The following is a 12,878-nucleotide window of genomic DNA, read 5'->3' on the forward strand; positions in this document are numbered from 1 at the left end:
TTACTCTGGTTCCATGTTTTCTAATTAGAGTTACTCTTGCCAGCTCAGTAACCCAATGAGCACAGTCAAGCTCCTCTTAAGAAGACACCGTACTATATGGATGCAGTGCCTAAATTTAAACTGACAATAACGTGTAACATTATTAGTTTCAACAGTATGCACCAATAGGTTCAATGTGATTCACTTCCTAGTAAGCATGCAGTGATTTGCAGCCATGCAACACAACCTTATAAACGCTTGTTGAGAGGTAACATCTCTGTTTGATAGTGTATGCCCCAATCTGCAGACTTAGTGGCTCTCTAGACTACCCCTACTGGCCAGATCGGGGCCACAGCAACCCCACGCCGCGACCCTGATCCGGCCTCTAGAGAGTGCAAAAAGGAGCCGCAAACTCCAAGGGGTGCCATAGCCGTGGCAGTGTGGGTTTATGACACCCCTTTAGTGCTGCACCATGTGGATGCAACGCCAGAGGTGCATCATGATGGCACGCACCATATGGATCAGTGCGCACCAAAATGGCACCATGGGGGCTGAGTTAGGGCATCCAGCATGAGGACGCTCCACAGGCTGGCACAAAGTGCCAGTCTGTATAGTCCCTTGGTTTGCAGTCATAAATACACCCATGTAGAAGTACATCGAATCAACTTTTAAAGGACATACTTCAAAGTAGACATGCTTTCATCACCCCAAGCTAGTAAGTCCAAAACACTACAGTGGACCCTTGTTATACGCTGGGGTTTGGTTCCAAGATCCCCCGTGTATAACAAAATCCGTGTATGCTCAAGTCCCATTAAATATAATGACATAGCAAAATGGTGTCCCTTATAAAAAATGGAAAATCAAGGTAAATTTATACTGTTTTGGAACATTTTCAAACCGTGTATGCTTGAATCCGTGTATAAAAAATCCATGTATAAGAAGGGCCGACTGTATAACCTTTCTTCAAGAGAGTCCCTTCATTGTTTTTGTTTCTGCATTTTTTCAGCTCAGCAGTGTCCTTTATAGTACGAGAGAACAGAGTGAGTGACAGGTTACTAGAGGCAGGGGGCTGCAATGAGCCAGAAGGTTACACCTGCCCCATTTTCAGGTGACCTGCACCCTGTCATTTCCATAAATCTGAAAATGATCTTCCAATAATTTCTGCTTGCAATTTTGGGCAATTTCAGGTCTCTCCTTCCTCGTGTAATATTGGAGACAACACCTCCCCCTGCTTTTGATCTTTTTGTTTGGTTTGGTTTTTTGATCTTTTTGTTTGTGGTGACAAGCACTATTTATTCAGCTTATTTAGGACAGTAGATGTTTGCTTAGCAGATCACTACAAACCCTATTCTGCCTCATACCTTACCAAAATTAATTTATCTCCTTGGAGTCAGAAATGCTTGGAGAAACTTCCAATGAAGATAATGAGGAGATTCTCATGTAAGGCTTTTTCTAAATAGCAGCTTTCTCAGTGACAGAAGTTTCTTAATAAGAGTTACCTATTAACAAGGAGATTTGTCATCGCTAGTTTGTACCACAGATTCTGTGACACAGTAATAATTTTATCAGTCCATTCAGACATCACTATGGATCAGTGGATCAAACACATGCACATCCAAACCCTTGGAAATGGATTAGTTGTTCCAAAAAGCAAATTTTATCCTGAACTTATTCAATTTCTTTACATAGAATATGCCTGTTATGGACCTTTTATTTTCCAGTAGGCTTATTAGTAAAAAGAATACCTCACCTCTGCAATTCTGTAGCTAATTTACTTAACTAAATTAGAGGAACGAATTGTGTATTTTGGGTACAATGCATTCAAGGCTTGGAAAACTCACTCTTTATAATCATGACATTACTGTAAAAGTCCTGCTACATCTATTAATATGATGAAAAAATATCAGCTAGTCCCAGGAAGACAATGCATCTTTGTAGCTGCAGAAAGCTTCTTTAGATCCTGCCCTTTTGACATCCAAAATGAGTCAGAAATGAAAGGAATGTTGCCCTTTCATTTCAAAGCAGTCTTGACAAAGGGATTTCACTACACTTGACATTTAATTACAGGGGCCGGACTTTTGTACTTACATTAAAAAAACATATATGTTCTGCACTCAACAGCCCCTGAAAGATAGTATTTACACTTAAATGGCATATTTTGATACTACACTCTGTAATGCCTTCTTGTATCAACCTTGTCCTAAAATGTCTTCAATATGTGTTTCCAAATACAGTTGGCCCTCTATACCCACAGATTTTTTATTGACAGATTCAACCATCCGTGGCTTGAAATATATATATTCCATAAAGCAAACCTTGATTTTGCCATTTGCTATAAGGGACACTATTTTATTGTGCCATTGTACATTTAGACTGTGCATATGATACTGTAATTTAAAAGTATAATTTTAATTCTGCTAGTTGTTGATGTCACAGTTATATGGAAAATACAATTTATGAGTAACATTAGTACAAAAACTATTACTGAGGCTTTTCTATGGTGTAGGCAGGGAGGAGGTCAATGGGGCGTGACATTTTAGGGATGCCACTGACTGGTAGCTATCTAATGGTCAGTATGCAATACAGCAATGCAGAGACCCTACAAATAAGCTGAGGAGAAGGTAAATGGTAATGGACAAAACAAGTAGAAGCATTCAGTTCAAGATCTTTGGAACTGACGCCCAGTTATCATCTTGTCTGAGTAGCATTTCATGTGTGTATTATTGTCTTCTGATCTTTCTGTACATCACATCTAGTCTTTATGAATAAGTACATATAGTAATTGTGGAATCAATTGTCCTATGCTTGCAATTACATACCATATTGTGTTCTGCATATCTTTTTTGTGACACCAACAAAAAGTCACTTTTGATGTTTCTATAGTTATGATTATTATACAGTGACATTTTGTGGTGTACTTTACAAGCAATATATATACTTATATTATATTCTTCTATCTATTGGAGCAATAGTCTGTTAGAAGGTTGAGTGCTGGAGTTTCCCCTATATAGAATAGAGGTTATAACAACTTCCCTGAAACAAGAAGAATACAAAAGTAAGTATTATAGGAACTCTATGACAGATAACAAGGCCTGTGTCAGACAATCATCTCACAGCCGTTCTCCAAGATCTCTGTCAATCTCCCCAACCCTACCTACAGATACCATTTACAGAAGAAAGGCTTTCTAAAAGCAAATCACATGTTCTACCAGTGTGGGTACAATCATACCTTGTCTGCATTGAGCACTAAAGAAATAAAAATGAATATCCAATATCCTCCTCCATTTGTACTTGAGAAACCCATCAGTGATTACCTATGTCATCTGATGGAAGTTGAGCTTGTACTTCCTGTTCCTCTGTGTCAAATGCTGCAACTTCAGGTGGTGGCAGGGGTAGTGGTGGTGCAGCCTTCACGGGAGTGGTAGATTCTGGTGTTTCAAATGCTTCTTCAGAGTCTGAACTCCTGAGCACATACATAAACACACAAACAAAAAAAGTGAGGGAGAGTGTCATATTAACAAACAACTTTCACAGTCAAAAGAGATAAACAGTTTGCTATGCATATAAAATACAGAGCTCTTCAATTTGAGGAGGCCAGAATACCTCTGTATTTCTTGGACAGGTTGTGTTTAACAAACTGAAACAGAAAATAAAAACGCTACAGCTATACAGAATGCAAGTGAAGCAAACCATATGCCTTGAAAACTTTAGCTGGTCAAATGTCAGCTTTTCCTTCTGGTCTTTTGACAAAAAGAAATTTAATGGTGTGACATTTTCCTGAATGACAGGACTGACTTGCCTATTTCCAGTGATTCACTGCATGGCTCGGAGACTGTAGTCTCCACTGTTTCTCACAGCTGTCCACTTCCAATGTGCCCACTGCACATGAGATGAAAGCCATTTCCTCCTGAGGAAGCAGTCAATAAGCCTACCTGATGCAGTAGATAAGATGAAGGGATTCCCTGGCTTTGCCAGACTCAGAAAATAATGTGCCTTTTTACAAATATTAAATTGTCTCCTAAGCAATGAAGTGCAATTGCTGGATTTGTATTCTTACTGCCATTCACTTAAAAACATCTTCTATGAGAAAAGGGTGTGTGGGCTGTTGGTGAAAAGCCCCCAGTGTTGCTCCTGACAGCTCAAGTGGTTTGATGGACCAGACTCCATTTTTTATATATCTGCAGAATGCCAATGAGGTTTTTAGTCTTCCTGCTTATATTATTATCTGCTTACATGCAGCTGTTATAGTATGGAACCAGCCATTCTCTCCAGAAATTATTTGTTCTGGAGAACTTACCGTATGCAAAGTTATAAGATTTCTAGTAAATGCTGTTCCTGTTCTAACCCCCCCCCTTTTTTTTTGGGAGGGGGGAATTAAAGCTTGTTGTAAATAAAGTTACCTCAAGCCTAGCGAAAACACATACACACACAACATATGCTTTTATTTGAAATGCTTTCATTGCCCATGATTGTTTCCCATAACATGTCCTCTGTTTCCAGGTCAATCCAGGTTTGTTCAGCATACAAAGCAGAGGCTGCAGCTTTCAATGTTATTATTCTTTCTAACCTGTGCCTAGCTCCTCTCTGCAACCCCCTCCCACATCCCAGTACATTACTCTGAATCATGGTAAACAAAGAGCTTGTATAAAAGAAAAATAAAGTCAAGGCACTGAACAAAGAACTCTTGCCAGGGCACTTGGACCTTTTGAAGTATCCTGTGTGAAAACTATGTTGATTATGACTTCACTCACACACACACACCCTCATGCTTAGATCAGGAAAAAGAAAATAAACATACGAATTGCTGTCTTCAGAAATAACAATTTTATGTTGAAAATTAAAGCACAGTTTATTCCACTTCATAAAATGCATCCTTTGTTTGGACCACTTGACATATTGTTTTGTTTCCAACATATGGCGACCCTAAAGTGAACCTATCATGGAATTTTCTTGGCAAGATTTGTTCAGAGGTAGTTTGCCATTGCCTTCTCCTGAGGCTGAGAGCATGTGACTTGCCCAAGGTCACCCAGTGGGTTTCATGGCTGAGCAAGGAGTCACAGCCTGGTCTCCAGAGTCGTAGTCTAGCATTCAAACCACTATGCCACATTGTTCCAGGAGTAAACACTTGTCTTAAAATCTGGTTTAAATACCAGTGACATGGGAATCCAAACTGGCATGCTTATCTTTCATTAGTAATTATGTTTTATATATGTTTTCTATCATGGATTATAAAATAATATTGTTATTTTATAAGCTAAGATTTTACCTGAACCTTGTTTTAAATTATTATAAGCCACCCTGAATCTCATCTCAGGAAGAAAGCAAAGTATAATGCAATATGTAAATAAATAAAATTAATATAGGTATACCTGTAACATGTATTAGATGTGTTACTTCAAAAATTTCCAAGTTTCTAAACGTTTGAGAATTCTTATCCCCTAAAGCAGGGATAACCTCATTTCAGAGGCAATCTTACGAAGAGAGAAGGTGAAGCTATTGCCTCAGATGTCAAAATGCCCCATGAGGCACAAATCTACCAAAAAAAGATGGTGAGAGTTGGACTGTGAAGAAAGCAGATAGAAAGAACATAAACTCATGTGAAATGTGATCTTGGAGAAGAGTGCTGAGAATACCATGGGCATCCAGAAAATCAAACAAATGAGTACTAGAGCAGACCAGGCCAGAGGTCACACTAGAAGACAAGAGGACCAAACTGAAGCTGACATACTTTGGTCGTATCATGAGAAGATATGTCTTACTGGAAAAGACAATAACGCTAGGAAAGGTGTAGGGTAGTAGAAAGAGAGAAAAGTCACATATTAGATGTATATATAAGTAGACCGTGGTCCTGAGCCGAGCAGTTGAGGACAGGAGGACTTGGAGGTGTCTCACTGAGTTGAAGTTGACTCAAGGTCAGCTAACAACCACAACCACCATCAAATCCCTAGAAATTAAACAGGCACTGCATAAGAACATTAGTGAGTAATATGATGATGGAGAAGCACTTGTACTACAAGTAGCATATTTATAACAATTTTTCCCCAAAACATATTTTAAATGTTACTTAAAATATTTGAATGTAGCCCTTCATGAAAATTCATTCTGCAGTGATTTACAATATAAACCCACACTAGAAATGAGCCACAAATAAATAAACCAGATGAACATTTTTAAAAGAAGTACTTAAAGTGCCTCAGTAAATTTAAAAGGTGGTGGTGGAGGGGTATTTTATTTTTTGCCTGGCATCTTAAAGATAACAATGTTGGCCCCAAGGATAACTCTCTGCAGATAAAATTCCACAAATGGCACATCATGGCCCTGTCCCAAGTTGATATCAACTTCAACTCTAATCCTGAAGAATGTGGGCAAGTGTGATAGAAAATAACCACAAAATTCAGGGACATTAACTATGGAAACAAATATACCTTTAGATATCTAGTTTCAGCTCTACTCAGAAACTTAAAAGGAAAACTTCAGCACTTTGAAATAGGCTGTAAGCAAACACACTGCCAGTGAAGGTGTTTTATAACTGATTAAATCTTATTTGTAGAAGCTTTACCATTTAATGTCCTGTGTGAACTTTTTTTCCTGAACTAATTAGACCTTGGAAATAAAATAAAATCAGCCCTACACACTACAGTGTAATAATCCAGCTGGGAGATTACTTTTCAAAATATGCAATTATAACACAATGATTCCACTTTAAAATTGCAATGGTTCATCCTATGGAATCCTGGGATTTTCAATTTTATGAGGGGTGTTTAGAATTCTTATCCCAAGAGATCTAGTGCCTCATCAAACTACAAGCCCTAGAATTCTATAGAACACAGCCATGGTAGTTAAAAATACAATACTAGTGCTATAATTGTGTAGTGTGAAAGGGCCCCAGGAGCAGTTGCAACTGGCAAATCTGTCATGGTTTGGAAAAGGTTGTTTGTTCCAAAAATTCTGAATCCTAGTGACAGATCTGGATGCTGGAAAAACCCAAGTTACAAAACCTCTCTTTCAGATGAAGTTTGAAGCCTGCTCCAAAACAGATAGTATGCAGACATAGGACATGGGACAGCTTTCATAGCTGGCATGCGGAACATTCAGAAGATTTAAAATGATGGTGGGAGATAAGTTCTAAAGGAAGAGATCCCATATCCTTCCATTTTAAGTTATGTTCCAAGATTTATGCATATTAAGCAATATTATTTCATCATGTTGTGCTAGCAATGCCCTAACACACACACAAACACTTGTGTGCATAGTTTTTTGTGGGTTTTTCAGGCTATGTGGCCATGTTCTAGAAGAGTTTCTTCCTGATGTTTCACCAGCATCTGTGGCTGGCATCTTCAGAGAATGTTTGCCTGGAAAAAGTGGGTGTATATATACTGTGGCAAGCATTCTCTGAAGATGCCAGCTACAGATGCTGGCAAAACATCAGGAAGAAACTCTTCTAGAACATGGCCACATAGCCTGAAAAACCTACAAAAAACTATGGATGCTGGCCATGAAAGCATTCGACTTCACTTGTGTGCATGTGCGTGCGTGCGTGATTGAGAGAGAGAACAGATTAAGAGAGAGAACAGGCGAGCACTGGTTCTTAAAATATATCTGTTTACAGGAATGAAAATTAGACTCTTCTAAAAATTAAAGTGAGCACGGAAGATTTATTAACATAATACTTCTATTTCCCCTGCTCCCCATATCTTTATCTTTACAACCAAATGCCTTACATCATCTGTATGTATTGCCAAATTGGACTGATTTGGATCTTAGCCCCTTCATCCCACATTCTCTCAAGGGAGAGATCATGAACAGACCTCAAATTTACAAGCTTCCTCTGTTCTAACACCATTCAAACTTTTCCCACAGTCAGAAAATATGAATGCCCCACTAACAGTTCACATTTTTGGATATCTGAACACAGGATTATTTTGACTGCTGAAGATTTAACACATGGTCTATCCTTACCTCTCCTTGGAAAACAAATGGCTGAGGAAAAAAGATCCATCTAGGCTGTATGAGATGATATGGCTTACTCACAGTAAAGTTTCAGGGGTGGTCCGTGTCATCTTTCTTCCTGAGGCAAGACAAGACTCTGCATGCCATGTACAGGAGCAAATTGGAATTTTACTTCAACACTGGTGATGAGTAAGTGTCCTTCACTTCTTCTAAGAGGAGCTAGCTTGGGCAGTGGTGGACAGGCTGTGTAAAATACCCCACTCTGTTTGCTGGTAGCTGTCCATGACCTCCATATCACTAGTGTGATGAATCCCCTCTTTTATTCCAGACCTTAAAGCAGCTATCTAAGGTGCTGAGCACTATGCCCAGTACCTTGGATAGCTCCTTTAAAAGTCTAGAATAAACCGCAAAGGGGATTCTCTACAGCCCTGACATCGAAGCTTCCATCATACTGTATTCAAACAATGAGAAATGGCCAAGGGTGCTACTGCTGCCCATATGGCACTTGCCAGCTGCTCTGATCTGTCTAATGGTAGAGACAGCCATGTAAGCAATACACCTAGAATATGAATTTGAAGGGCTCCAAGCACTTGCAAGCGCTATGCAGATTTTCAGTATGGTTATTTCCCATGAGGGAAGAAATCATTTTTTCGAAATCATTTTTTCATTTGAATAATCTTAGATTTTAAAACTCTGGAAATTAATATGAGGGAGCAGAAAGCAAGGAGTTGTCCAAGTTAAATATGGATGTTCAGGGGATGGCAACCAAAATTCCAGAAAGGTCTGGAAGCAATGCCCAATGAGGAAAGTGAGGGGACTGGTTATATTTAGCCTGGAGAAGAGAAAGTAAGGAGGTGACATGATAGCCATGGTTAAATATTTGAAAGGATGTCATATTGAATTTGGAGCAACCTTGTTTTCTGTTGCTCCAAAGACTAGGACATGGAGCATTGGATTCAAACTACAGGAAAAGAGATTCCACCTAAACATTAGGAAGAGCTTCCTGATGCTAAGAGTTGTTTGAAGTGGAACAGCTCTGCCTCGGAGAGTGATGGAGTCTCCTCCTTTGGGGATTTTTAAACAGAGGCTAGATGGCCATCTGATGGGAGTGCTTTGTGCATTCTTGCATCACTGGGAGTTGGACCTGTGGTCTTTCCCAACTTTACGTTTCAATGCAAAATGAAAGATAACTTTGGCCCGGTACAGATGGGTGCGATAAGGTGCCCTCGTCACATGCGAGGGGCAGCACTTCTAGACGTCCCTTGCCCCTCACACGTGACGAGGGTGTCAAAATGGCGGCGCCCTGTACAGATGGGTGCCGCCATCATTACATGATGGATGCCTAGTGTCTGCACGTCTCAACGCCACTGTGATAATGGCGCCGCAAGAAGAACCCGCTTTTTGTGGGTTCTTTTTGGTCTGCGGGGAAGTCCCGCGGTCTGGAGGCTGCAGCTTCTCCGTAGACCAAAGCTGGGTGCCAGGAGACCGTCCTTTTTGGACGGTCTGTCCCGTGCCTTTGTTTCCTGAATTCCCAGTTCCCACTGCCTTGGCCCTGTGCTGAGTAATCGGATACTTCTCCTCTCATCCACCAAAGGAACCATGTGTCTTTAACAGTTTTTTGAGTAAGTGAAAGCTTTTTCTCTGTAGCAATGATGAGCAACTGCTAGGGGCCTGAGGGCTACATCAGCCCAATGAGGGAACCAAGAGGGCTACATGCTCTGCATTTGTGATCTCTTAATTTAGTTTACAAAAGTTAGTGTGGTGTAGTGTAGTGGTTTGAGCGTTGGACTATGACTCTGAGGACCAGGGTTCAAATCCCCATTTGGCCATGGAAACCCATTGGGTGACCTTGGGTAAGCCATGGCCTCAGAAGGAGGTAAGGACAAACTCCTTCTGAACAAATCTTGCCAAGATATCCTTGTGATAGAATCACCTTAGAGTTGCCATAAGTCAGAAATGACTTGAAGGCACACAACAACAACAACAACAATTTGATTTACGAAAAAATGCTCCTTAACATCCCCCAAAGGCTTTCAGACCATTTTTGGCTGAAAATAAATCCTCTCCAAAAATGTGTGGTGTGTGGGGTCACTTAGGGCCAGAAAAATGGCCTGGGGAGTTGCATGTCGATCACAAGCCACTTTTCCCCCACCTGACCTTCAGGGATGGAGAAAGGCAATTGATTCTGTAGGCCTTGAGGTGAAACCTGATAACACCAGACTACAAACCATCTCTTCCTGCTTGCAGTCTCCATTTTGGGACTCTAACTACAGACTCCATGGCTTTAACATCTAGTCAGTATGATTTCTGATTTTTTTTTCTATTGTCCACTATTCCAGCTTTGTAATGAAACACTTTAAAGAACTCTATTTTTTTATTTGTACTCAAGATCTACACATCTAATTATTTTTCTTAATTCCTATATTGAAACTTCTCCATTTCTCTCTCACACAGCTATTGTACAACTAGTAAAAGTATCAGCCCTTTAATTGCAAGAGACATAGTTATTCTTTGTCTCAGAAGTAATTACTGGCTTACCAGACGCCTGTCCTAGGTTTTTTCCATTGTACACTCAGTTTGTGGAACATTATAATTATTGCCAATACCCTATTGAGCCTATTAATCTGTTGAAACACACAGAACCCTGTGCTCATGCACCAGAGGACCTAATTGTATGGTGCTTTGGGCCACTGAAGTCAATAAAAATTAGGTCATTGACTCAAGTGGTCAGGATAGCAGCCTCTTCAAAAACAAAGCAGCATGCAGCAGAAAGAGTAGGTAAATGAGAAATCAGGCTATATTGCTGAAACTTACTTTGAAGAATAATGTTAACTTCATAATAAAAAAGTGCATTAATAAAATGTTTCCAAAGTACTTTAAAGTGCCTTATCAGGAAGCTATGCCCTCAATTCTTCTCATCTAATCATTTTTATTTCATTTTAAAATATTAAGGTCAGGAATATTAGCATGAGCACTGAGAAATTAATGCAAGCATTTTAGTACCCTGCTAAAGCTGAATGAATTAAGCCAGGCAATATAGAACAGAAAGCCTCTTAGAGCATGACACATAAGATATTCTTCCAGTTTTCAAAAATACTGTCACAACCACCTCCTACACTTTTTATGCAAAAAAGGGGGAGGTGGCAACATCCTTATATGCAAGAATTGGATCCATCTCTCTGTCATGAAGTAGGTTGCTCCAAGTATCAATTTGTTCTTTAAATAGTTTTAGGAAGTCAATGTTTTCAGGTAGACATGAATACTTTAAGAATGTTTTTTAATATATTTTAGAGGCTGGTGGTGGCAAACTTTTCATGTTGGGGGTCACAACCATATATATATATATATATAAACTATATGGTAGAGCATAACACAAAAGAGAGGAACAATGCAGAGCTTAAACAATTATAGTCTTAGTTCTTGCTACTATACCATCACAGCATTGCTTTAAAAAAGTAAACCAATGCTTACCCACACTCTTTTCACACCCTGTTTTTTTAAATGAGAACAAGGCAAGAAAGTATTAGTCCTCATTTTGAAAATCATTTCTCTAAAGGTAATGCTGAATTTCATAAAGTACAGTTTTAATAAAGGCTTTACAAAATGGAAACATAATAATAAAGATCCGCAAGAGTGAAGGAAAAAACGCCAAACACATGAAATGAACTGAGTTAGATTTAACCTACATATACACCTCTTTATTTTAAAAAATCTATTCCCTGCTTCTGTGTAACTGCACTGATCTCAAACTAGCTTGGAGCTGGTTCTCTCCAAAGACAGGGGCTGGTACAGGCCAGAGTTTACACCTCCTGTCAGTCAATTGGGGTCTGTAACCTTCCTTCCCAGTCATAAGTATCACTGTATCTTGAAAGGCACCTATGTCCCTTACTGAAACCCACCAGCATGCCTGTTGCTGTAACACAAATCAACCATGATATTTGAAGATGGTGTGGTGCCAGTGTCAACTTGAGGAAGCTGAGCAACTTGAGTACCATGCCTTGGGCAGTAAGAAGAATCATTGTCGCTCAACCTCATGGCTGAATTAGGCTGGTTGAAAAGTTCTTATTGATGGAGATGGCTCATAAGATTATATTCTACCTATCAAAAGCTTTCCCTATCACTGCTCCCAGATTGTGGCCTCCTCCATGGGAAGTCTGGTTGGCCTCCTACCTGTTCTCTTTCCATCAACAGGTGAAGATCTTTTTATTCAGGCAGACTTTTGAATTGTTAATTATATGACAGTAGTATGGGTGAAGTGGTGTGCCATGTTTTATTTTTCATCTCTTGTAATTATGTTTTAAACCTGTTTTAATCATGGTTTTAATACATTGTTATTTAATTTTACATTTTTGTAAAATTGAAGTTTTAATTAAATCTTGTATTAAACTTCTGGAAGCCACCTTGGATCCCAGGAAAGGTATGAATCCAAAAATAAATATTCATACACAAGAGTATGTGTTAATGCACAGATATTTGAGGGTTGGGGGGGGGAGGAAAATGTAAGGAAGAAATACTTCACTTAGCTAAAACATGATAAACTACTTTTTTGGGGTGGTGGTGATATGGTGAACTACTTTTTTGGGGTGGTGGTGGTATAGGAACCTAATTCTATTCTTTACATGCTCTTTCTGCCTCTTGTGCCAAATTTTCTGTTAAGAAGTAATGTTATTTTATTGACTGAGATATACCTGTATGGACATAATGGTGGAAGAGGAAATAGTGAAGGAAGATGCAGGAGGAACAGCAGAGGCAGAGTATATTTGTGGGACTGAACTGCTTCTCCTTAACTGTAAATAAATACATCATGCTTCTAAGACACACCTTTCTCTTATGAACTCTAGTCCAGACATGGGGAAAAATTGGATCATGGACCATGGCCAACAGAGCATTGTCCATCTGGTGCTCCAACTTCTTTCCCAGGTCTTTCACTTTTCTCCAGGCAAGGAAAA

At 39.4% G+C, this 12,878-nt stretch overlaps 1 protein-coding gene across 1 annotated transcript in view; it reads right to left on the reverse strand.

Moving 5' to 3' along the window:
• LOC121924996 overlaps window positions 1–12,878 on the reverse strand; it is a 174,686-nt gene that overhangs the window by 23,320 nt on the left and 138,488 nt on the right. The window contains exon 7 of the mRNA XM_042456654.1: window positions 3,294–3,442. Within this exon, the coding sequence (XP_042312588.1) occupies window positions 3,294–3,442 (149 nt within the window). The remainder of the gene's footprint in view (window positions 1–3,293; window positions 3,443–12,878) is intronic.

The sequence above is a fragment of the Sceloporus undulatus genome, chromosome 3, assembly GCF_019175285.1.
Source record: "Sceloporus undulatus isolate JIND9_A2432 ecotype Alabama chromosome 3, SceUnd_v1.1, whole genome shotgun sequence".
Taxonomy (NCBI): Eukaryota; Metazoa; Chordata; class Lepidosauria; order Squamata; family Phrynosomatidae; genus Sceloporus; species Sceloporus undulatus.